This window comes from Schistocerca cancellata, chromosome 5 (assembly GCF_023864275.1).
Source record: "Schistocerca cancellata isolate TAMUIC-IGC-003103 chromosome 5, iqSchCanc2.1, whole genome shotgun sequence".
NCBI lineage: Eukaryota > Metazoa > Arthropoda > Insecta > Orthoptera > Acrididae > Schistocerca > Schistocerca cancellata.
Genome location: NC_064630.1, coordinates 350,641,534 through 350,664,677, shown reverse-complemented (window position 1 = coordinate 350,664,677; position 23,144 = coordinate 350,641,534). Strand labels below are relative to the sequence as shown.

At 45.0% G+C, this 23,144-nt stretch overlaps 1 protein-coding gene across 1 annotated transcript in view; it reads right to left on the bottom strand.

The window, feature by feature from the left end:
* LOC126188533 (serine/threonine-protein kinase mos) overlaps window positions 1-23,144 on the bottom strand; it is a 116,251-nt gene that overhangs the window by 79,786 nt on the left and 13,321 nt on the right. Inside the window, exon 3 of the mRNA XM_049930134.1 lies at window positions 2,038-2,272. Coding sequence (XP_049786091.1) covers window positions 2,038-2,272 — 235 coding nt within the window. The remainder of the gene's footprint in view (window positions 1-2,037; window positions 2,273-23,144) is intronic.

The window sequence follows — 23,144 nt, the reverse complement described above, 5'->3', positions numbered from 1 at the left end:
AATCAAAACATCAAATGGGCATCTGCCAATTCCGCATTTGTAAACATTGCACTGACTGCAAAACCACGTTCGTGATGAACACTAACCTGTTGAAGCTACGTACTGATGTGCTTCATGCTAGTACTGTAGAGCAATGAGTCGCATGTCAACACAAGCACCGAAGTCAACATTACCTTCCTTCAATTGGGCCTACTGGCAGTGAATCGAAGAAGTACAGTACATACTGACGAAACTAAAATGAGCTCTAACATGGAAATTAAGCGTTTCCGGACACGTGTCCACATAACATCTTTTCTTTATTTGTGTGTGATTTGAACACAACCTACGACCAGCTGAGAGACAGAAGTGATGACACTTTCTGCCGGACCTGAGCATAATTTTGCAGGACAATGCTAAAGCACGTACAGTGCAAGCTGTTACTGATTTGTTTGACTGATAGGGATGCTAAGTGCTATACCACCTATTGCACTCCCCTGACTTAAGCTCTCATGAGTTCAACTCGATTTCTAAACTGAAGGAACACTTCACGGCATTTGCTTCAGAACTGCTACAAATTCGTCGGGCAATAGACCACGCCGCTTGAACTGTCAACACAACTGGTACTGCCGAGAGTATCCTACGACTTCCTCATCACTGGCGACCGGTTATACAAAATGCTGGTGACTACTTTGAAGGTTAGTAAAACTTTGAAACATGTATCTATTTTGTATGAGCTGCAAATAAATAGTTACCACTATTAAAGTTCCAACCCTCATATTAAGATGTTACTAACACAAGTGTCTTATAGGGTAGTCTTAAATATTAATTCCGATTTCTTTCCATAGTATGCACGATTTTATTCTCGTGTATTAGGATGTAAATTAATTGATACAAATATTATTGTAAATCTACCATACTGTGCTCTATTGTAACCATTAACGTAAATTTTATGAAAATCCTTCAAGGTAAGTATTGTAAGAAGCACTGCCTCACCCCTTATCCTAGCAACTATAATGCTATTAGGATCAACAGTGCTTGCAATAATATAAAATAATTAGCAGTACCAGTCAATACATATATTTTTAGCTGCATCACATAACATAAATATTTTTTTAACAGCTGACTTTGACACACCTTCAGTGCAGCAATTCTTGTGCATTGTTTTTTATTGTATGATGCTTTTCTACAACATCCTTCACATGAACTCAAGTACTTTAGTACATATACAGTTAAATGTTCATTGTTAGCTTTCTGATTAATGAGCAAATGAAAAAAAATGTCTAATTTATTTTATTCATATCCCAGAATATGATCTCATTATGATCTGTAGAAGGGACACTAATGTATCAGTTCTTTCGTAAATATGTATTGGGTATTTTTGTCTTCCTGTCATGTTCCATGTCTAGGTTCTCTCTTTACAATCTATCAACACAACAAATGGTACACAATTTAACCTAGCTGAAGTCTTTAAACAAAAGTTTTCTTGTAAAACAGACTTGCAGCCGACCCCCTCATACACGCGCATGCACACAGCACACATGTCCATATATATAATTCAGATATCGTGGAAGACTGCAAATGTGATAAAATATAAGCAACAATCACCATGTAACTGATGATTCATCAACAAGCATCATAATATCCCTCAGTAGTATGTGGTACAAGTTGAGAATTTGGGTCTGATGGGAGGTGTGGTAGGGTAGGCTGTGCGGTTGCGGTGACCATCGAGTCAAGATGGCATAGTGGTCAGAGCATTTGCCTAGTAAGCAGGACACATGGGATCAAATCCTGGCCTAGCAAAAATTTTCAGCTTGCCCCATTGATATAAATCAATGCCCACTGGGAGGAATGTCTATAATTTCTTTGCGACTTGGATGTGAATTGCACAGTAGAGTTGTAGATGTGTATGTAATGGCTAGTAGCAAAGGAATTTATGTAAAATTGCAACTGTAAGTGCAGTATTGTGATGAAGCACTGATAATGTTACACTATGGATGTATTTGTAAAGTTGGGAACTATTTTACAAGTTAAATGAAAATTATTGGGTTTATTGCTTACCTTATCTTTCTTGCCTCAGTAATGGGATATTGTGGATCATCCAAGAGTTTTTGAAGTTCCGTACCACAACATTTTTCCATTAAAACTATTCCAAACTGTTTATTGGGATTTATAACTTTAATTATGTGTATTATATTAGGATGGCATAGACCCATACCATTTGATTCATTTTCAAGTGTGAAAATTGCATCTGGATGTCTTTGTTTGTCCACTAGTTTTGCTGCAATGTAGTTTCCTGTAAATAAATGTATCCCATTCAGTTGGATACAGTACCAGGCTATTGCTTTTAGATAAAAAATTATTTGTTAACATGGGCACTCGTACTAAATAGAATGAATTTATTTTCCTACTGTTAGAGTATTTATTGGTCAAAAGTATCTGCAGTAGTTGAATAAACTACCACTACTGTAATATCGATGTTGTGAAAAACAGTAAGAGGGGCTTATCTCATCATTTATTTAAATTTAAATGTCGGTACAAATATCCTAAGTAGAAAGGAAGTTATTTACACAAACTGAGATGAGTTCAAACATTCTGTACACCAAGAACAAAAATGTCAGGTCTTATCATGGTGAAATGTTCTCAATAAAACAATACTAAATATCATCTTGTAAATATTCCACTGTCTCAGTAGTGGCTTTAAAGGAAGTTAAACCAGCTTACATATAAAATTGCAGATACTTTTGATTTTTCGGATGAAATTAAAATCTGCTGAGGAAGAAATTTAAGCTGTATGTGAAATTAATTGGGGCAGACTCTGTAATCATTGGGACAAACTTAATTGTATCTTTCTATCTATTACCATAATTGCAATCATTCAGAGCCAAAAACTTTTGTCAAAACTTTCAATTCCTAGTGCATATACTAACCTAACACCCTGTCATCATCAGAGGAAACTTTGATCGTCAAGCAAGTGACACAAAAATTGTACAAATTTCTAAGAGGCGGACACGACAAGGTGGAACATTATTGAATGCCTACTTTGAAAACCACATAGAACAGATAGTTTTGAAGACCACTCATGATGGAAATATATTGGACCTAAGGATAACAAATACACCTAACCTCTTTGAGGATGTCCACATTTAAACTTATCAGTGATCATGAGGCTGTTGTAGCAACAACAATTAAATGCAAAGGGCAACTAAAACAGGTTTTAATGGAATATCAAGCAAAATTTGGAACTGTATTGGGGAGTCCCTATAAAGGGAGAATGCAGCATGTTATTTTGGATGATGAATCATTGGTAGATGCAGAATAGATTTCAGACATGACCTGTGGAGGTGGGCTGGGATCATTCATGTATGTACCTTACATTAATGACCTTGCTGACAATATTAGAAATCCCATGCATTTCACAAATGGTGCATATTGAATTACTATCTGAAAAAAGCTGCATAAAGATTCAGTTCTTACGATTTCAAAGTGGTGCAACCAAAGATTCACAACTTGTATTTAATTTTCATATAGTTAAAATTACCCACTTCACAAAATGAAACAAAAATTTAGTGACCTATGTCTAAAATCTCAAGTTACAATTGTAATCCATCAACCCATACAAAGTCTGACTGTAAGAATTTTTATGAATATGAAATGGGATGATCAGGTACATTAAATTGCAGGTAAAGCAGGTCATTGACTTTGGTTCACTCGTACAATATGAGGAAAAATAAATCCATCTATATAAGAGAATGCTGACAAAACACTTACATGACCCAGTCTATAATACTGCTCAAGAGCATGGGACCTACACCAAATAAGACTGTCAGGAGCTATTAGACATAAGCAAAGAAGAGCACCAAGAATCTTTGGATGAGGGCGGTTAAGGAAATAAACAGTGACATCAATCCCTTGGTCAAGAGATCCATCTGAAGTCATATGTCAGCCAGGAATTTGATCAAATTTGAAGGTACATAGAATTGGTAAAATAAGGCACTGAAAGCAGAACTCCCCCCTCCCCTCGAATTGGTAAAACAAGGCACTGAAAGCAGAACTTCCCCCTCCCCTCCCTGCCAATCTGATGCAGAACTAAGACATTAACAGAGTAAATGATGAAACTGCCTGGCAAATTAAAACTGTGTGCTAGACTACTACTCAAACTCAGGACCAGGGACTCACAACTTCAGGGCAAGTGCTCTACCAAAAAGAAGAAGAAGAAGAAGAAGAAGAAGTAGTAGTAGTAGTAGTAGTAGTAGTAGGAGGAGGAGATTAGTGTTTCATGTCCCGTCAACAATGGGAGCACAAGTTTGGTTCGGGAAGACAAGAAGGAAAGCAGCCATGCCCTTTTGAAGCAGCCATCCTGGTATCTGCTGTAAGTGATTTAGGGGAATTGCAGAAAACCTAAATGAGGATGGCCACACGTGGGTTTGACCATTGTCCTCCCGGATGCGAGTCCAGTGTGCTAACCTCTGCACTACTTGGTTGGTTGGTTTGGGGGATGAAAGGGACCAGACTGCTACGGTCATCGGTCCCTTTTTCCAAATACAAAGAACACCCACAGAGAATAAAAACGAGGAACAGAATAGATCACAGACGATACAGAACAAGAGAAACGGAGACAAGGACAAGACAAAACGAACTAAAACCACACTGAGTGTGACAGTGGTTGGCCGACCATAGAAATAAAAAAAGAAAAGCCAACCACTTAGAAACACATTAAAAGATCAGTTTAAAATCATAGGCCAAAGGCCAGAATCAACACAAAATATAAAATAAAACAGAAACACTCAGATGAAAGAATAAAAACTCCCTGCCCTAATAAAACGTAAAACTAAGGCAGCCATAACAGGGTCATCAGATAAAACGGCAGGGAGCGTATCAGGCAGCGCAAATGTCTGCCTGACCACAGCTAAAAGGGGGCAGGCCAACAGAATGTGGGCCACTGTCAAAGCCGCCCCGCAGCGACATACAGGAGGGTCCTCCCGGCGCAGTAAATAACTGTGTGTTAGCCGGGAGTGGCCAATGCGGAGCCGACAAAGGACGACTGAGTCCCTGCGGTTGGCTCGCATGGAGGACCGCCACACAGTCGTCGTCTCCTTAATGGCACGGAGTTTATTGGGTGTAATCCGATCGCGCCATTCAGCGTCCCAAAGCGCAAAAACTTTTCGGCGGAGGACTGCCCGCAAATCAGCCTCTGGGAGGCCAACATCCAGAGATGGTTTACTCGTGGCCTCTTTCGCCAGGCGGTCAACATGTTCATTGCCCGGGATACCGACATGACCGGGGGTCCACACAAAGACCACAGAGCGGCCGCAACGCGCAAGAGTATGCAGGGACTCATGGATAGCCATCACCAGATGAGAACGAGGAAAACACTGGTCGAGAGCTCGTAAACCGCTCAGGGAATCGCTACAGATAATGAAGGACTCACCTGAGCAGGAGTGGATATACTCTAGGGCTCGAAAGATGGCGACTAGCTCAGCAGTGTAAACGCTGCAGCCAGCCGCCAAGGACCATTGTCGGAATGGTCCCCTAGAGTTAGCGCATACCCGACATGACCAGCAACCATCGAACCGTCGGTGTAAACAATTCCAGAGCCCTAATACGTGGCCAGGATGGAATAAAAGTGGCGGCGGAAGGCCTCTGGAGGGACCGAGTCCTTCGAGCCCTGTGCCAAGTCGAGCCGAAGGCAAGGGCGAGGAACACACCACGAGGGTGTACGCAGAGGCGCCCGGAAAGGAGGTGGAACAGGGAAAAACCCAAGCCCACAGAGAAGCTCCTTGACGCGTACGGCGATCGGACAACCCGACCGGGGCCGACGGTCTGGCAGATGGACGACTGACTGCGGGAACAGGACACGATAATTTGGATGCCCGGGCAAGCTTAGAACATGGGCAGCATAAGCGGCCAGCAAACGTTGGCGCCGGAACCGCAGTGGAGGTACACCTGCCTCCACTAGTACGCTGTCCACAGGGCTGGTGCGGAAAGCACCAGTGGCAAGGCGTATCCCGCTGTGGAGAATTGGGTCCAGCACCCGTAACGCAGATGGGGATGATGAGCCATAAGCCAGGCTCCCATAATCCAGACGGGACTGGATTAACGCCTGGTAGAGCTGCAACAGGGTAGAGCGGTCGGCGCCCCAGCGGGTGTGGCTCAAGCATCTCAGAGTGTTTAGATGCCACCAACACGTCTGTTTAAGCTGCCGGATATGAGGCAGCCAAGTCAACCGGGCATTAAAAACCACCCCCAAAAACCTGTGGGTCTCCACCACAGCAAGGAGTTCGTCGGCAAGATAAAGCCGCGGCTCAGGATGGACTGTTCGGCGCCGGCAGAAATGCATAACGCGGGTCTTGGCTGCCGAAAACTGAAACCCATGCGCTACAGCCCAAGACTGCGCCTTACGGATAGCGCCCTGTAGCTGACGTTCAACAGCTGCAATGCCAGTAGAGCTGTAATAAAGGCAGAAGTCGTCAGCATACAGGGAAGCAGAGACAGAATTTCCCACGGCCGCAGCGAGCCCGTTAATGGCTATTAAAAAACAGGCAGACACTTAAAACAGAACCCTGTGGCACACCGTTCTCCTGGACGTGGGTGGAACTATAGGAGGCTGCGACTTGCACGCGGAAGGTACGATACGACAGGAAACTGCGGATAAAGATCGGCAGAGGGCCCCGAAGACCCCATCCATGAAGGGTAGAAAGGATGTGATGACGCCATGTCGTATCGTACGCCTTCCGCATGTCGAAAAAAACAGCGACCAGGTGCTGACGGCGGGCAAAGGCAGTACGGATGGCCGACTCCAGGCTCACCAGATTGTCGGCGGCGGAGCGGCCTTTCCGGAACCCACCCTGAGACGGAGCCAGAAGGCCCCGGGACTCCAGTACCCAATTTAAGCGCCGGCTCACCATCCGTTCGAGAAGCTTACAAAGAACGTTGGTGAGGCTAATGGGGCGGTAGCTGTCCACCTCCAGAGGGGTCTTTCCAGGTTTCAAAATGGGGATGACAACGCCTTCCCGCCATTGCGACGGAAACACCCCCTCGACCCAAAGACGGTTGTAAAGATTGAGAAGGCGCCGCTGGCAGTCCACTGAAAGGTGTTTCAGCATCTGACAGTGGATGCCATCTGGCCCAGGAGCGGTATCAGGGCAAGCAGCTAGGGCACTGCGAAATTCCCACTCACTGAATGGAGCATTGTAAGATTCTGGGTGGTTGGTGCGAAACGAAAGGCTCCGACGTTCCATCCGCTCTTTAATGGAGCAGAAGGCCTGGGGGTAATTCGCAGAAGCGGAACTCATAGCAAAATGCTCTGCTAAGCGATTGGCAATGACGTCGGAGTCAGTACAAACTGCTCCATTCAGTGAGAGCGCAGGGACGCTGGCAGGGGTCCGATAGCCGTAGATGCGTCGAATCTTGGCCCAGACCTGTGAAGGAGTGACATGGAGGCCAATGGTGGACACATACCGCTCCCAGCACTCCTTCTTGCCTTGGCGGATAAGGAGGCGGGCCCGCGCACGCAGCCGTTTGAAGGCGATAAGGTGGTCTTAGGAGGGATGTCGCTTGTGACGCTGGAGCGCCCGCCGGCGATCTTTAATCGCTTCAGCGATCTCAGGCGACCACCAAGGCACAGCCTTCCGCCGAGGGGACCCAGAAGAACGGGGAATGGCAGATTCGGCGGCAGTAACGATGCCGGTGGTGACCGATTGAACCACCGCATCAATGTCGTCATTAGAGAGAGACTCAAGAGCGGCAGTGGAGGAGAACAAGTCCCAGTCAGCCTTATTCATAGCCCATCTGCTAGGGCGCCCAGAAGAGTGACGCTGTGGTAGTGACAGAAAGATCGGAAAGTGGTCACTACCACACAGGTCGTCATGCACACTCCATTGGACAGACGGTAAGAGGCTAGGGCTACATATTGAAAGGTCAATGGCGGAGTATGTGCCATGCGCCACACTGAAGTGTGTGAAGGCACCATCATTTAAAATCGAGAGATCGAGCTGCGACAATAAATGCTCAACGATGGCGCCTCGACCTGTTGCCACTGACCCACCCCACAGAGGGTTATGGGCGTTGAAGTCGCCCAATAGCAAGAAAGGTGGCGGCAATTGGGCTATCAGCGCAGCCAGGACATGCTGCAAGACATCACCATCCGGTGGAAGGTAAAGACTGCAGACGATAACAGCCTGTGGCGTCCACACCCGAACAGCGACAGCCTCTAAAGGTGTGTGGAGAGGGACAGACTCGCTGTGCAGAGTGTGAAGGACAGAGGCAGATGCCACCCGACACCCTTTCATATGCTGCCCGGTTCTTATAATAACCCCGATAGCCACGGAGGGCGGGGGTTCGCATTGCTGGAAACCAAGTTTCCTGAAGAGCAATGCAGAAGAAAGGGTGAAGGCTGATAAGTTGTTGGAGCTCAGCTAGATGGTGGAAAAAACCGCCGCAGTTCCACTGGAGGATGATATTGTCCATGGCTGAGAAAGGCGTGAAAGGACTGGGAAGGCAATTTACGCCGCTTGTTCACTCACTGCCACCGATTCAGTACCCGTACAAGAGGCATCCATGGCGTCTGAGGGACCAGCGAGATCAAGGTCCTCAGCGGACGCTAGAATCTCGACTGCATCCTCAGACGCAGAGCGCGAAAGGTGCGGTGGGGTTGGCGCCACCGCAAGTTCTTTGGCCTTAGAGGTCTTTCTCTTGGACTTCTCTCGCTGAACCTTGGGTTGCACCGGCTGGGAAGGCTTCACCGATTCAGTCTCCAGGACAGAGGAGGATCGTGAAGCCCTACGCCCGGCCGCTGGTGAGGACTTATGCCACTGGCGGCCGTCATCCTTCCCGCTGGTGGAACCCTGGGAAGGGAGGGTCCCAAGGGAACTCTTACGGGCGAGAGTAGCCGAAGAAGTTAGACGCTTCTCCGGCTGAGAAGCGGGGACGGACGTCCCCGACGGGTGGGAGGAGGTTGCTCCTGAGGTAGGTGGTGCAGGAGCAACCAGTTGGGTAGAGCCCCCCACAGGCAAGGGGGCAGGAGGAGTCTTACTGCTTATCGAGCTGGCTGGAAGTCTCGAAACTGATGGGGCTAGCACAGTTGTCGTAGCAGCTGCATAAGAAGATGTCATTCTCACAGGATGGAGTCTGTCATATTTCCTTTTGGCCTCAGTATAGGTCAGCCGGTCCAGGGTCTTATATTCCATAATTTTGCACTCTTTCTGAAAGACTTTGCAGTCAGGCGAGCAAGGTGAATGGTGCTCCCCGCAGTTGACACAGATGGGAGGCGGGGCACATGGAGTATCGGGATGAGACGGGCGTCCGCAATCTCGACATGTGAGGCTGGAAGTGCAGCGGGAAGACATATGGCCGAACTTCCAGCACTTGAAGCACCGCATCGGGGGAGGAATATAGGGCCTGACGTCACATCGGTAGACCATCACCTTGACCTTTTCCGGTAACGTATCACCCTCGAAGGCCAAGATGAAGGCACCGGTAGCTATCTGATTTTCCTTCGGACCCCGATGAACGCGCCGGACGAAATGTACACCCCTGCGCTCTAAGTTGGCGCGCAGCTCGTCATCAGACTGCAAAAGAAGGTCCTTATGGTAAATAACTCCCTGAACCATATTTAAACTCTTATGCGGCGTGATCGTAACAGCAACATCCCCCAACTTGTCACAAGCAAGCAATCGTCGTGACTGGGCAGAGGATGCCGTTTGGATCAGGACCGATCCAGAGCGCATTTTTGTCAAGCCCTCCACCTCCCCAAACTTGTCCTCTAAATGCTCGACGAAGAACTGAGGCTTTGTGGAGAGAAAAGACTCCCCATCAGCTCTCGTACAAACTAAGAATCGGGGCGAATAACTATTACCTCCATCCTGAGACTTACGCTCCTCCCACGGCGTGGCCAGAGAGGGGAACGTTTTCGGATTGTACTTTTCAGCATTAAATTGAGCCCGAGAACGCTTAGAGACTGCTGGCGGCTGGCCGCCAGCGAGAGATGATGTACCACGCTTCATTGCGGGTCATCCGCCCTGATGCCACCTACTCCGACCGAGGGCCCTCCCCACGGGCGCCACCCAGCCGCAGCAATAGCCACCTGGCAGGATGTCCATTGCCGGGAGTCCTGATGCCCCAGGGAGACGGGCATCTACTCCTTGGCATACGTGGGGAGTTAACGGCGCAGGCATCAGTAGAGCGATCCCTGTGTTGTCAGGGGGCTACAACCAAGAGGGTACATGGCGGCCCCACCACAACGGACTGGCTACCGTGCTGGATCTTAGGTGCAAAACTGTCCAAGGTCGTCGTCGCAGTTAAAAGAAACACTGCAGAGTGCAGCGTGGGAATCGCACCCAGGGACGTATCCTCGCCCAAGAGATGGAAAACGAGCGGGACACCATTGCAACGACAAAAAAGCCGGCTAAAGGTCTCAATGCACGATGGATACAGTGCACCACATAAGGCGCCCATCCCCAATTGGCTCGCTCTTCGGAATAATTTAGAAAGATGGAGGTCAAACCCGAGAGGCGACCACCACATAAGGCCGAAACATGTGAGACTCCTTTTAGTCGCCTCTTACGACAGGCAGGAATACCGCGGGCCTATTCTAACCCCCGAACCCGCAGGGGGACCTCTGCACTACTCCACTCAGTAAGTGATCTACCGAAGCACAATTCATGAATGTTCTTACTGCTTTACTTCTGCCAGTACTTCATCTCCTACCTTCCAAACTCCCCAGAAGCTCTCCTACAAAACTTACAAGGCTAGCACTCCTGTATGAAAGGATAATGCAGAGACATGGCTTAACCACAAACTGGGGTATATTTCCAGATTGAGATTTTTCACTCTGCAGCAGAGTGTGCACTGATATGAAACTTACCAGCAGATAAAAACTGTGTGCCAGACCAAGACTCAAACTCAGCTAAGCTATGTCTCCACAGTACCCTTTCTTGCTTGAGTGCTAGTCTTGCAAGTTTCATGGAGAGCTTCTGAGAAGTTCGGAAAGTAGGAGATGAGGTACTATAGGAAGTCAGTCATGCTTGGTGGGCTCATTTGGTAGAGCACTTGCCTGCGAATGACAAAGGTCCCAGCTTAAAGTCCCTGTTCAGCACACAATTTTAATCTACCAGGAAATTTCATGTCAGTGCACATACTGCTTCAGAATAAGAATCTCATTCTAGAACAAATAATGCCCTCTGACTAAGGAGATTATTAATAATGAAAGTGAGAGCACTAAAAACATAATATCTGTATGATCTAAAAGAGTAAAATGAGATGAGAGAAATAATCAGGTCAGTAGGGAGTTGGGTGTCATCTAATAAGCCAAGGCTCAGCATGTGGTGGGAGACATCCCAACCCAACCACACATCTAGCACCCTGAAAGCAATTTAAAATGATACACCTGAGAATAAAATCACTTTCTGAGAAAATGAAGAACCAGCTCAACTGTCCATAAATTGTCAACCAATCTGGAAGATCATGCTTGGTATAGACAGCCATGATGAGGGGCATTCCATGGAGGTGAGAGTACTGCCTATAAGGCTTAACAGCCACAAAGGGGGTGTGGCTCATGATGTAATATGAAACTATTGGTTAATCTGGTATGAGCGATGTAGGGACAACAGAGAACAATAGAATCCTTACGGGAGGAACAGGAAAAGGAGTGCCATGCAGCCACAGTCTCTTGATAGCACAGTGTTTGTTAGATGGGACAGTAGCTCCCCAGATGATCCATCTTTGAATAAGCAGAGGTTTTATTTGCACAAACACAACTGTACCTGGGATCATTTAAGCAGATGTTGGGCAAGTAATCGCTTCTGTAGTGAAACAGTGTACCGGCTCATTCCCTGGGATATCCCCATGTCTTGGGATCCAGGGCAGGCAATTCAGCAGGTAGTACAACTTTGTTAAGAGAAGATTGTGAATAAGAGGTGTCACAGGATGACAAGAGTAACATCAATTAATAGCCTGGAGACTGCTCACTGATTCACTACAAATTATAATGTGGTCAACCAGGTTAATTTAATAAAATGTACAGCTCTGTAATTGGCTATCAGCTTCACTTGCTAACACTAAACACACTTAGCAACAAACATTGTTCCTGGCTGGTGGGTGATGTAAAAGCATATCGGTTTTAGAGCTGTCAGGGAAATTATGGCAGCACCCTGACACTATTAAAGAACAGAAGAACAGATGCTGAAATGTCATGGGGATGAAAAACTGGCGAAAACAGGTTGGTCTTCATTTGTTGTCTGTGTACTAAGCAAGAGTGATTTCGAAGAAATCCATGGGAAGACATTCTAAAGTGGCAGGGGAGGGGGGAGTAGTAGTTGTGGAAGTCCTAGCAAAGGATCTTCAGGACATTCCAAATTCATATGGTAATACCACTCAAGAAAGAGTGTCTTGGGGTTGACACCTCTCATATGAAAAAATATTTTGATAACTAGTAAACTGTTGAATGGTGATTGTGAGAATGACCAAGAGTTTGTACTGTCTGAATTGAAGAGGTAAGAGCACTACTTTCATGAGAAAACTACCTCCACGACTAGTCCAGGGGGAACCTGTGGCCAGTTTTTTTCCATGATGATGTACTGGAACCAATAATGTCAAAGTTGAAGATGGTGCTGATTCATAAACCCAGCAACCAAAGTCCAGTCATGATCAGAACAGGGCTAAGAAATACTGAGTAGAGTACAGCAATCTGCACCTCATGACTTGTGGCCAAGAATACAGATTGTTAAGCTTACACATACAGTTAGTCTATAGTTAATGAATATGGAGCAGACAGGTCAGCATTTTATTGAAGAGGAGTTGCAAAAATTGGAACTGTGCAACAATGACCAAGCAATGGGTACCAAGTAGAGTTTAGGGTCAGGACTGACTGGGGAAAATAAATGTACAACTCCCATTTTTGAGGTAGAAAATTGGAAGCTGTGGGAAAATGTCCAAGTGGAGGCATTTGGATTGCTCCTTGGAACTGGCAGTCAGTCAGTCACAGCTACAAACTGGGAGCTACACCAAATACAAAAGTCACCAACATATAGCATGGCAGTAACTACTGGTCTGATGGAGATCACTAATTACCTGATGATAATAAGGATGAGTGTGAAACAGTACAGTGCCTTGAGTGACAACATTCTCTTTGACCCTTGAGTAGCTGGGTGCCATACCAGCTCTAACCATCAGTCATTATCAGTGGGGTAAAAGCCCAAGTAATGGAGCATAATTAAAACATTATGGCACCAAGCAGCATGGTGCACCTTATGTAGTACAAAGAAGACTGCATCAGATATTGGCATGCGGAAAAAAAATCTTTTTGGAGTGATGTTTCCAAACTAACTATGTGTCTCCCAAAAACCACAGTGACTGGAGGAAAACAGGTCCCATCGTTCAAGAACCCAGCACAAATATTGGTATACCATCCTTTTGAGGAGTTTGCAGATGATGATAGTGAGGCTAACTGAAAAGTAGCTGTTAATGGATGTTTGGTTTTTTTCTGATTTAGCGATTGATGTGTGCCGAAGTACCCATCATTATACTACCTTCTCTGAATGAGGGCTCCTACCATGCATGCCACCTAGCTGTAGGAATGGCCATCTGGCTTGGTTGTCACTGTTCAGAATCCCAAATTTGAAAGGGACCTGCTCCTTGACGTGTGTGAAGTTAACAGCTCAGGCTTCAATAGTGCATTCTCTGCCTAGTCAGGGCAATGCCATCATGTGAAACATTGGAGGTCAAATCCAGACATGGGGACTGTAAATGAGTTAACTAAAATGGGTTGTGTAAAATAAAGAAATGAAGTGCAAAAAGCCAAAACTTACATGCTATGAACTAGTTAAGTTGTCAGCAAGGAAACTGTCCTAGAAACCAAACCAGTCGATGTAGTCAGATATTAGCATTTTAGCTTGGGAAAAGAAGAAGTACCGAAATGACTGAGCCCCAAGATCATTACACATTTATTCAAAAATGAGATGCAAGCCCACTGGGGGCAGCACAAATGGCCACAGTCTTGTTAGTCCTGTAATGTGTGACCGAGAAGATGAAAAAATGAGCTGCCAGTTGCTTGTAGACAGGCACAAACGCTACTATGAAAGCGTACTTACAAAGTTTTAAGGACCACCATTAACAATCTGGGAACATAGTACAACTCCCTACACCTTTAGGGGTTGCAAAGATGTGATTTGATTAGTTACAGTTAACACAGATATGTTGAAGCAATCATTCTCCCTACACACCATACACAAATGGAACATGAAGGAGCACACTAATAAATGGGTACATTGGAAAGTACCTTCTGTCATGCAGTTCCCATGTTTTCAACACTGTAGTATGTGTTATCTGTACTGATAATCTAAAAGTATAAGTTTTCCCACCATTTAAATTTACTGATTCTATATTCTTTTTGGCTAGGCATATTCCACCAGTAAAATTAGTGTGGCTATAGAGCAGGTCAATTAAAAGTTACAGCTAATTAAAGTTAACACTACAGTTTGATATGTGTAAAACTGTGAGCTAATCAGCATACATTGGCACCCCAAACAGCAAGCACAATCCATTCCTGAATCTTACTCTTAGTGCAAAACACTCATTAAATGAAACAATTTATCCCGTATAAATTAATGTAAAATATGACAATGCGTTCCATGCAGAAAAAGTATTGAAATTTTTATCTTATTCATGTCATTTATTTAAAAAGAAAATTATACATAGAGTATTATGTACTTTATTATTCACAATACGTAACTACTACTTTTTTTACTAGGAAGCTATCTAGGTCATTCTTTTCTGCTGATGCTTCAATCTTGGCAAAAATGTAAAACAGCGTTATCTTCAAATTTGTTGCATGTATAGCCACTGCTTTATCGGGGGTGATTATTTTCAATGTATGATGCAACTTATTCCCAGGCTTTCACCATTTCATTTCTCTTACTGCTCCACAAGACTGGTACTTTGCCATTACCGCATCCTCCTCCTCCTCCTCTGAAGAACTCCTCTCCACAACTTCCTGCCATGAAACACATTGCAACTCCATAATCACTTCTACGGTCATTTCTTGGCTGTGATCTTCCACAAGCTCATCTATGCCATTGTTATCCAATGTAGTCCCATACTCTTGGCCAAACACACAGTCTTGTTCGTTACAGGCTCCACAGGTACTGACTCAAAAGCCTCAGTTACATTCGACCATTCACTATGCCAAAGCTTCTTCCAAGCAGAAGTGAGTTCTCTTGATAACTCCTTCCCATGCCTTTTCATTCATCTTGATGCAGGCAATGATGTTCAAGCGATACTTCTAATACGCTCTGAGAACGAGATTGGTAGCTTCAGTCTACTCAAAGAAATGCTCATGGAGTGCTTTACTGTACAGCTTCTTAAAGTTAGAAATAATCTGTTGGTCTATAGGCTGGAGTAACAGAGGGGTGTTGGAAAGCAGAAATTGGATCTTGATGAATTTCAATTCTTCTAGGGGGTGGTCTTTTAGGCTGGGAGAATGGGCAGGAGTGTTGTCCACAACATGCAACACATGGAGTGGCAGTTCATTTCAAGCAAATATTTTTTCACTGAAGGACCAAACACTTCATTGATCCAATAACAAAAAAGGTCATGTTTGAACCAAGCCTTGTTGTTGGATCTCCACATCACATTTAACCTTCTCTTCTGGGTTTTACACTTCTCGAAGACTCATGGAGTTTATGAATGGTAAACAACCAACAGTTTAATTTTCAAAACACCACACGCACTGGCACAGAATAGCAGTGTAAGATGGTCATCTTTTTCCAGAACAGACCTGTCTTGTCACAATTAGAAACCTCCTGCAGCAGATAACCATAAGAATCTATGAGGATCTTTAAGTTGCTGATGAAGTTCTCTGCTGTCTGTGTCAGACTGGCTGCTTCATCATGCCTTAGAATGCTGTGGATGCCAGTTCTTCTCAGACTTCTCGAACCACCCACAACTTCTATTAAACACTTCTTTTGCCACTGATGATCATCTTAACGAGGTTGGTGAAAATTATTCTCACCTTCTCATGAATGATGTTCTTATTAATAGTGTCACCTTGCAATTGCTTTTCATTTATCCATATGAGGAGCAACCTTTCAACATCACCCAGAATATTAAACCTTTGTCTAGATACTCTTGTCACTCCCTTAGAAGCATCTGTCTCCTCAATCTTGTCCTTGTTCATGAGGATACTGCAAAACGCTGACTGCTTGTAAGTGTGTGCACTAGATCAGCAACACTCACACCATGTTCGTGTTTATCAAGAATTTTACATTTCATTTCTTAGGTCATTTTCTTTCTACAGGTTGTTACAAAAAAAAAAAACGTTCAGGAAACATTCCTCACACACAAATAAAGAAAAGATGTTATCTGGACATGTGTCCGGAAACACTTAATTTCCATGTTAGAGCTCATTTTAGTTTCGTCAGTATGTACTGTACTTCCCTGTTTCACCACCAGATGGCCTAATTGAAAGAAGGTAATGTTGACTTCGGTGCTTGTGTTGACATGCGACTCATTGCTCTACAGTACTAGCATCAAGCACATCAGTACGTAGCATCAACAGGTTAGTGTTGATCACGAACCTCTTTTTGCAGTCAGTGCAATGTTTACAAATGCGGAGTTGGCAGATGCCCATTTGATGTATGGATTAGCACGGGGCAATAGCCATGGTGCGGTATGTTTGTATTGAGACAGATTTCCAGAAGGAAGGTGTCCCAACAGGAAGACGTTCGAAGCAATTGATCGGCGTCTTAGGGAGCACGGAACATTCCAGCTTACGACTCGCGACTGGGGAAGACCTAGAATGACGAGGACACCTACAATGGACGAGGCAATTCTTCGTGCAGTTTATGATAACCCTTATGTCAGCGCCAGAGAAGTTGCTGCTGTACAAGGTAACGTTGACCATGTCACTGTATGGAGAGTGCCACGGGAGAACCAGTTGTTTCCGTACCAAGTACAGCATGTGCAGGCACTATCAGCAGCTGATTGGCCTCCACGGGTACACTTCTGTGAACGGTTCATCCGACAATGCGTCAATTCCCCTTTCAGTGCAAATGTTCTCTTTACGGATGAGGCTTCATTCCAACGTGATCAAATTGTAAATTTTCTCAATCAACATGTGTAGGCCCACGAGAGTCCGCATGCAATTGTACAATCACACCATCAACACAGATTTTCTGTGAACGTTTGGGCAGGCATTGTTGGTGATGTCTTGATTGGGCCCCATGTTCTTCCACCTATGCTCAATGGAGCACGTTATCATGATTTCATACGTGATACTCTACCTGTGCTGCTAGAACATGTGGCTTTACAAGTACAACAACATGTGGTTCATGCACGATGCAGCTCCTGCACATTTCAGTCAAAGTGTTCGTATGCTTCTCAACAACAGATTTGGTGACCGATGGATTGGTAGAGGCGGACCAATTCCATGGCCTCCATGCTCTCCTGACCTCAATCCTCTTGTCTTTCATTTATGGGGGCCTTTGAAAGCTCTTGTCTATGCAACCCCGGTACCAAATGTAGAGACTCTTCGTGCTTGTATTGTGGATGGCTGTGATACAATACGCCATTCTCCAGGGCTGCATCAGCGCATCAGGGATTTCATGCGACGGAGGGTGGATGCATCTATCCTTGCTAATGGAGGACATTTTGAACATTTTCTGTAACAAAGTGTTTGAAGTCACACTGATACGTTCTGTTGCTGTGTGTTTCCATCCCATGATTAATGTGATTTGAAGAGAAGTAATAAAATGAGCTCTAACATGGAAAGTAAGTGTTTCAGGACACATGTCCACATAACATATTTTCTTTCTTTGTGTGTGAGGAATGTTTCCTGAAAGTTTGGCCGTACCTTTTTGTAATGCCCTGTATATGTAACTTGAAAGGGGAACACTACAGCAGAACATTAAGTGAAATCAGCAGGAGATTCCGGTTTCGAATCCTGGTCTGGTACACACTTTTGTTCATCACTGCCAATTCCGCTTAATGTCCCTCTGCAGTGGATAGCAGTGCTCTCTCATTAGTTGAATTACAGTGTTTCACAGCTTCTGGATCTGCGTGGTGTCTGTTCTTTTGAAGGAACAGACATTGTGTATTGAAACATTTTCTTTCTCTTATGGGCATCTTCTTGCAGCTTTATGTTTGGGAACATTTCTACAAAGATTATTAAAATTTGCACACAAAAAGCACTGTGTGAACAGAAGTTTAGAAAAATGTGTAATCACAAGCTGCTCTAAGGTGGTAGCAGAAAGAGCATTAAACCCAGACTGCAATAGGTACTGAAGACATTGTTCATGTGCCGCTGCTGACAATGAAAAGTGTTCATACTGTTGAACATTGCCCCCACTGCACATAAACATATGTTGATGACACACTAAATTGTCATCACTTCTTATGCAAAACATTGCTCATTAAGCGAGTCATTTTTTTATAATTTGTTTTGCTCATTACGCAAGTTGCATATTATGGGAGATGCTTGTTAAGCAAGGTTTCACTGTAATTCTATATTACATACCATTTAATAGCTAAGCATTCGAAGTTTCCAGTAACATACTTTAAATTACCTAAAACTGATTATCTTATGCAGTAACTGAACTTTAAGTTCAGAGACATGAACTACTTCCATTACAAATTTTGTTTTAATTAGTATTAGTTTCTGAACTCCGTTTACATACTTTTGTTAATTTAATTTTTCTGTACAAAATGACACACAACACTTATTAACTCACTAATTAATAATTTCATGTAATTTGCCCTAATTTGCAATATGGCACTCTTGAATGGAAATGGAAACAAAGGGATTCACTTTGCATAAAAGCAATAGTGTCCATGTGTGTGTATATAAAAACAAAGATGATGTGACTTACCAAACGAAAGCGCTGGCAGGTCGATAGACACACAAACAAACACAAACATACACACAAAATTCAAGCTTTTGCAACCAACGGTTGCTTCATCAGGAAAGAGGGAAGGAGAGGGAAAGACGAAAGGATGTGGGTTTTAAGGGAGAGGGTAAGGAGTCATTCCAATCCCGGGAGTGGAAAGACTTACCTTAGGGGCAAAAAAGGACAGGTATACACTCGCACACACACCCATATCCAACCGCACATACACAGACATAAGCAGACATTTGTAAAGGCAAAGAGTTTCGGCAGAGATGTCAGTCGAGGCAGAAGTACAGAGGCAAAGATGTTGTTGAAAGACAGGTGAGGTATGAGCGGCAGCAACTTGAAATTAGCGGATGTCGAGGCCTGGCGGATAACGAGAAGAGAGGATATACTGAAGGGCAAGTTCCCATCTCCAGAGTTCTGACAGGGTGGTGTTAGCGGGAAGTATCCAGATAACCCGGACGGTGTAACACTATGCCAAGATGTGCTGGCCGTGCACCAAGGCATGTTTAGCCACAGGGTGATCCTCATTACCAACAAACACTGTCTGCTTGTGTCCATTCATGCGAATGGACAGTTTGTTGCTGGTCATTCCCACACAGAAAGCTTCACAGTGTAGGCAAGTCAGTTGGTAAATCACGTGGGTGCTTTCACACGTGGCTCTGCCTTTGATCGTGTACACCTTCCTGGTTACAGGACTGGAGTAGGTGGTTGTGGGAGGGTGCATGGGACAGGTTTTACACTGGGGGTGGTTACAAGGGTAGGAGCCAGAGGGTAGGGAAGGTGGTTTGGGAATTTCATAGGGATGAACTAAGAGGCTATGAAGCTTAGGTGGATGGCAGAAAGACACTCTTGGTGGAGTGGGGAGGATTTCATGAAGGATGGATCTCATTTCAGGGCAGGATTTGAGGAAGTCGTATCCCTGCTGGAGAGCCACATTGAGAGTCTGATCCAGTCCCAGAAAGTATCCTGTCACAAGTGGGGCACTTTTGGGGTTCTTCTGTGGGAGGTTCTGGGTTTGAGGGGATGAGGAAGTGGCACTGGTTATTTGCTTCTGTACCAGGTCTGGAGGGTAGTTGCGGGATGCGAAAGCTGTTTCAGGTTGTTGGTGTAATGGTTCAGGGGTTCCGGACTGGAGCAGATTCATTTGCCATGAAGACCTAGACTGTAGGGAAGGGACCGTTTGATGTGGAATGGGTGGCAGCTGTCATAATGGAGGTACTGTTGCTTGTTGGTGGGTTTGATGTGGACGGACGTGTGAAGCTGGCCATTGGACAGATGGAGGTCAATGTCAAGGAAAGTGGCATGGGATCTGGAGTAGGACCATGTGAATCTGATGGAACCAAAGGAGTTGAAGTTGGAGAGGAAATTCTGGAGTTCTTCTTCACTGTGAGTCCATATCATGAAGATGTCATCAATAAATCTGTACCAAACTTTGGGTTGGCAGGCCTGGGTAACCAAGAAGGCGTCCTCTAAGCGACCCATGAATAGGTTGGCATACGAGAGGGCCATCCTGGTACTCATGGCTGTTCCCTTTAATTGTTGGTATGTCTGGCCTTCAAAAGCGAAGAAGTTGTGGGTCATGATGAAGCTGGCTAAGGTAAGGAGGAAGGAGGTTTTAGGTAGGGTGCCAGGTGATCGGCGTGAAAGGAAGTGCTCCATTGCAGCGAGACCCTGGACGTGCGGAATATTTGTGTATAAGGAAGTGGCATCAATGGTTACAAGGATGGTTTCCAGGGGTAACAGATTGGGTAAGGATTCCAGGCATTCGAGAAAGTGGTTGGTGTCTTTGATGAAGGATGGGAGACTGCATGTAATGGGTTGAAGGTGTTGATCTACGTAGGCAGAGATACATTCTGTGGGGGCTTGGTAACCAGCTACAATGGGGCGGCCGTGATGATTGGGTTTGTGAATTTTAGGAAGAAGGTAGAAGGTAGGGGTGTGGGGTGTCGGTGGGGTCAGGAGGTTGATGGAGTCAGGTGAAAGGTTTTGTAGGGGGCCTAAGGTTGTGAGGATTCCTTGAAGCTCTGCTTGGACATCAGGAATGGGATTACCTTGGCAAACTTTGTATGTGGTGTTGCCTGAAAGCTGACGCAGTCCCTCAGCCACATACTCCCGTCAATCAAGTACCACGGTCGTGGAACCCTTGTCCGCCGGAAGAACGACGATGGATTGGTCAGATCACAGATAGCATGGGCTTCAGCAATGGTGATGTTGGGTGTAGGATTAAGGTTTTTTAAGAAGGATTGAGAGGCAAGGCTGGAAGTCAGAAATTCCTGGAAGGTTTGGAGAGGGTGATTTTGAGGAAGGGTCCTGCTGTGACGGAGGACGGAACTGTTCCAGGCAGGGTTCAATTTGGATAGTGTCTTGGGGATTTGGATCATTAGGAGTAGGATTAGGATCATTTTTCTTCGTGGCAAAGTGATATTTCCAGCAGAGAGTATGAGTGTAGGACAGTAAACCTTTGACAAGGGCTGTTTGGTTGAGTCTGGGAGTGGGGCTGAAGGTGAGGCCTTTGGATAGGACAGAGGTTTCGGATTGGGAGAGAGGTTTGGAGGAAAGGTTAACTACTGAATTAGGGTACTGTGGTTCCAGATTGTGTTGACAGGAATTTTGAGGTTTTGGAGGGGGTGGAGATGGAAGTGGGAGATTGAGTAGATGGAAGAGACTGGGTTTGTGTGCAATGAGAGGAGGTCCAGTCCGGAATCCCTGAACCATTACACCAACAATCTGAAAACAGCTTTCGCATCCCGCAACTACCCTCCCGACCTGGTACAAAAGCAAATAACCAGAGCCACTTCCTCATCCCCTCAAACCCAGAACCTCCCACAGAAGAACCCCCAAAGTGCCCCACTTGTGACAGGATACTTTCCGGGACTGGATCAGACACTCAATGTGGCTCTCTATCAGGGATACGACTTCCTCAAATCCTGCCCTGAAATGAGATCCATCCTTCATGAAATCCTCCCCACTCCACCAAGAGTGTCTTTCCGCCGTTCACCTAACCTTCGTAACCTCTTAGTTCATCCCTATGAAATCCCCAAACCACCTTCCCTACCCTCTGGCTCCTAATCTTGTAACCACCCCCGGTGTAAAACCTGTCCCATGCACCCTCTCACCACCACCACCACCACCACCACCACCACCACCACCACCACCTCCTCGAGTCCTGTAACCTGGAAGGTGTACACGATAAGGCAGAGCCACGTGTGAAAGCACCCACGTGATTTACCAACTGACCTGTCTACACTGTGAAGCTTTCTATGTGGGAATGACCAGCAACAAACTGTCCATTCGCATGAATGGACACAGGCAGACAGTGTTTGTTGGTAATGAGGATCACCCTGTGGCTAAACATGCCTTGGTGCACGGCCAGCACATCTTGGCACAGTGTTACACCATCCGGGTTATCTGGATACTTCCCGCTAACACCACCCTGTCAGAACTCTGGAGATGGGAACTTGCCCTTCAGTATATCCTCTCTTCTCGTTATCCGCCAGGCCTCGACATCCGCTAATTTCAAGTTGCTGCCGCTCATACCTCACCTGTCTTTCAACAACATCTTTGCCTCTGTACTTCTGCCTCGACTGACATCTCTGCCGAAACTCTTTGCCTTTACAAATGTCTGCTTGTGTCTGTGTATGTGTGGTTGGATATGGGTGTGTGTGTACGCGCGAGTGTATACCTGTCCTTTCTTCCCCCTAAGGTAAGTCTTTCCAGCCCCGGGATTGGAATGACTCCTTACCCTCTCCCTTAAAACCCACATCCTTTCCTCTTTCCCTCTCCTTCCCTCTTTCCTGATGAAGCAACTGTTGGTTGCGAAAGCTTGAATTTTGTGTGTATGTTTGTGTGTCTATCGACCTGCCAGTGCTTTCGTTTGGCAAGTCACATCATCTTTGTTTTTATATATATATATATATATATATATATATATATATATATATATATATATATATATATATATATATATATATATATATAATTTCCCCCAGCAACGTTTTCTATACGCCAAACTGACGTTAGTTCTTGTAGTTCACCAAAAACAGCAAAATCAAACTTAAGTTATTTTCAAAGCATAATGTAGTTTACAAAATAACAGTTTATTCTTATGCCTAATTATAAGTAATCAGACATCACTCAATTGGCAGTTTGCGATTAGACAGACCTTGAGTAATATTTGTGTTGAATGCAACCTTGGTGTTAGTTCATGCTACAATCTTGCACATTTTATACGTGAAAATACATGCAACAACAACTATGCAGCTCATTAATATTTCAAATGACTTT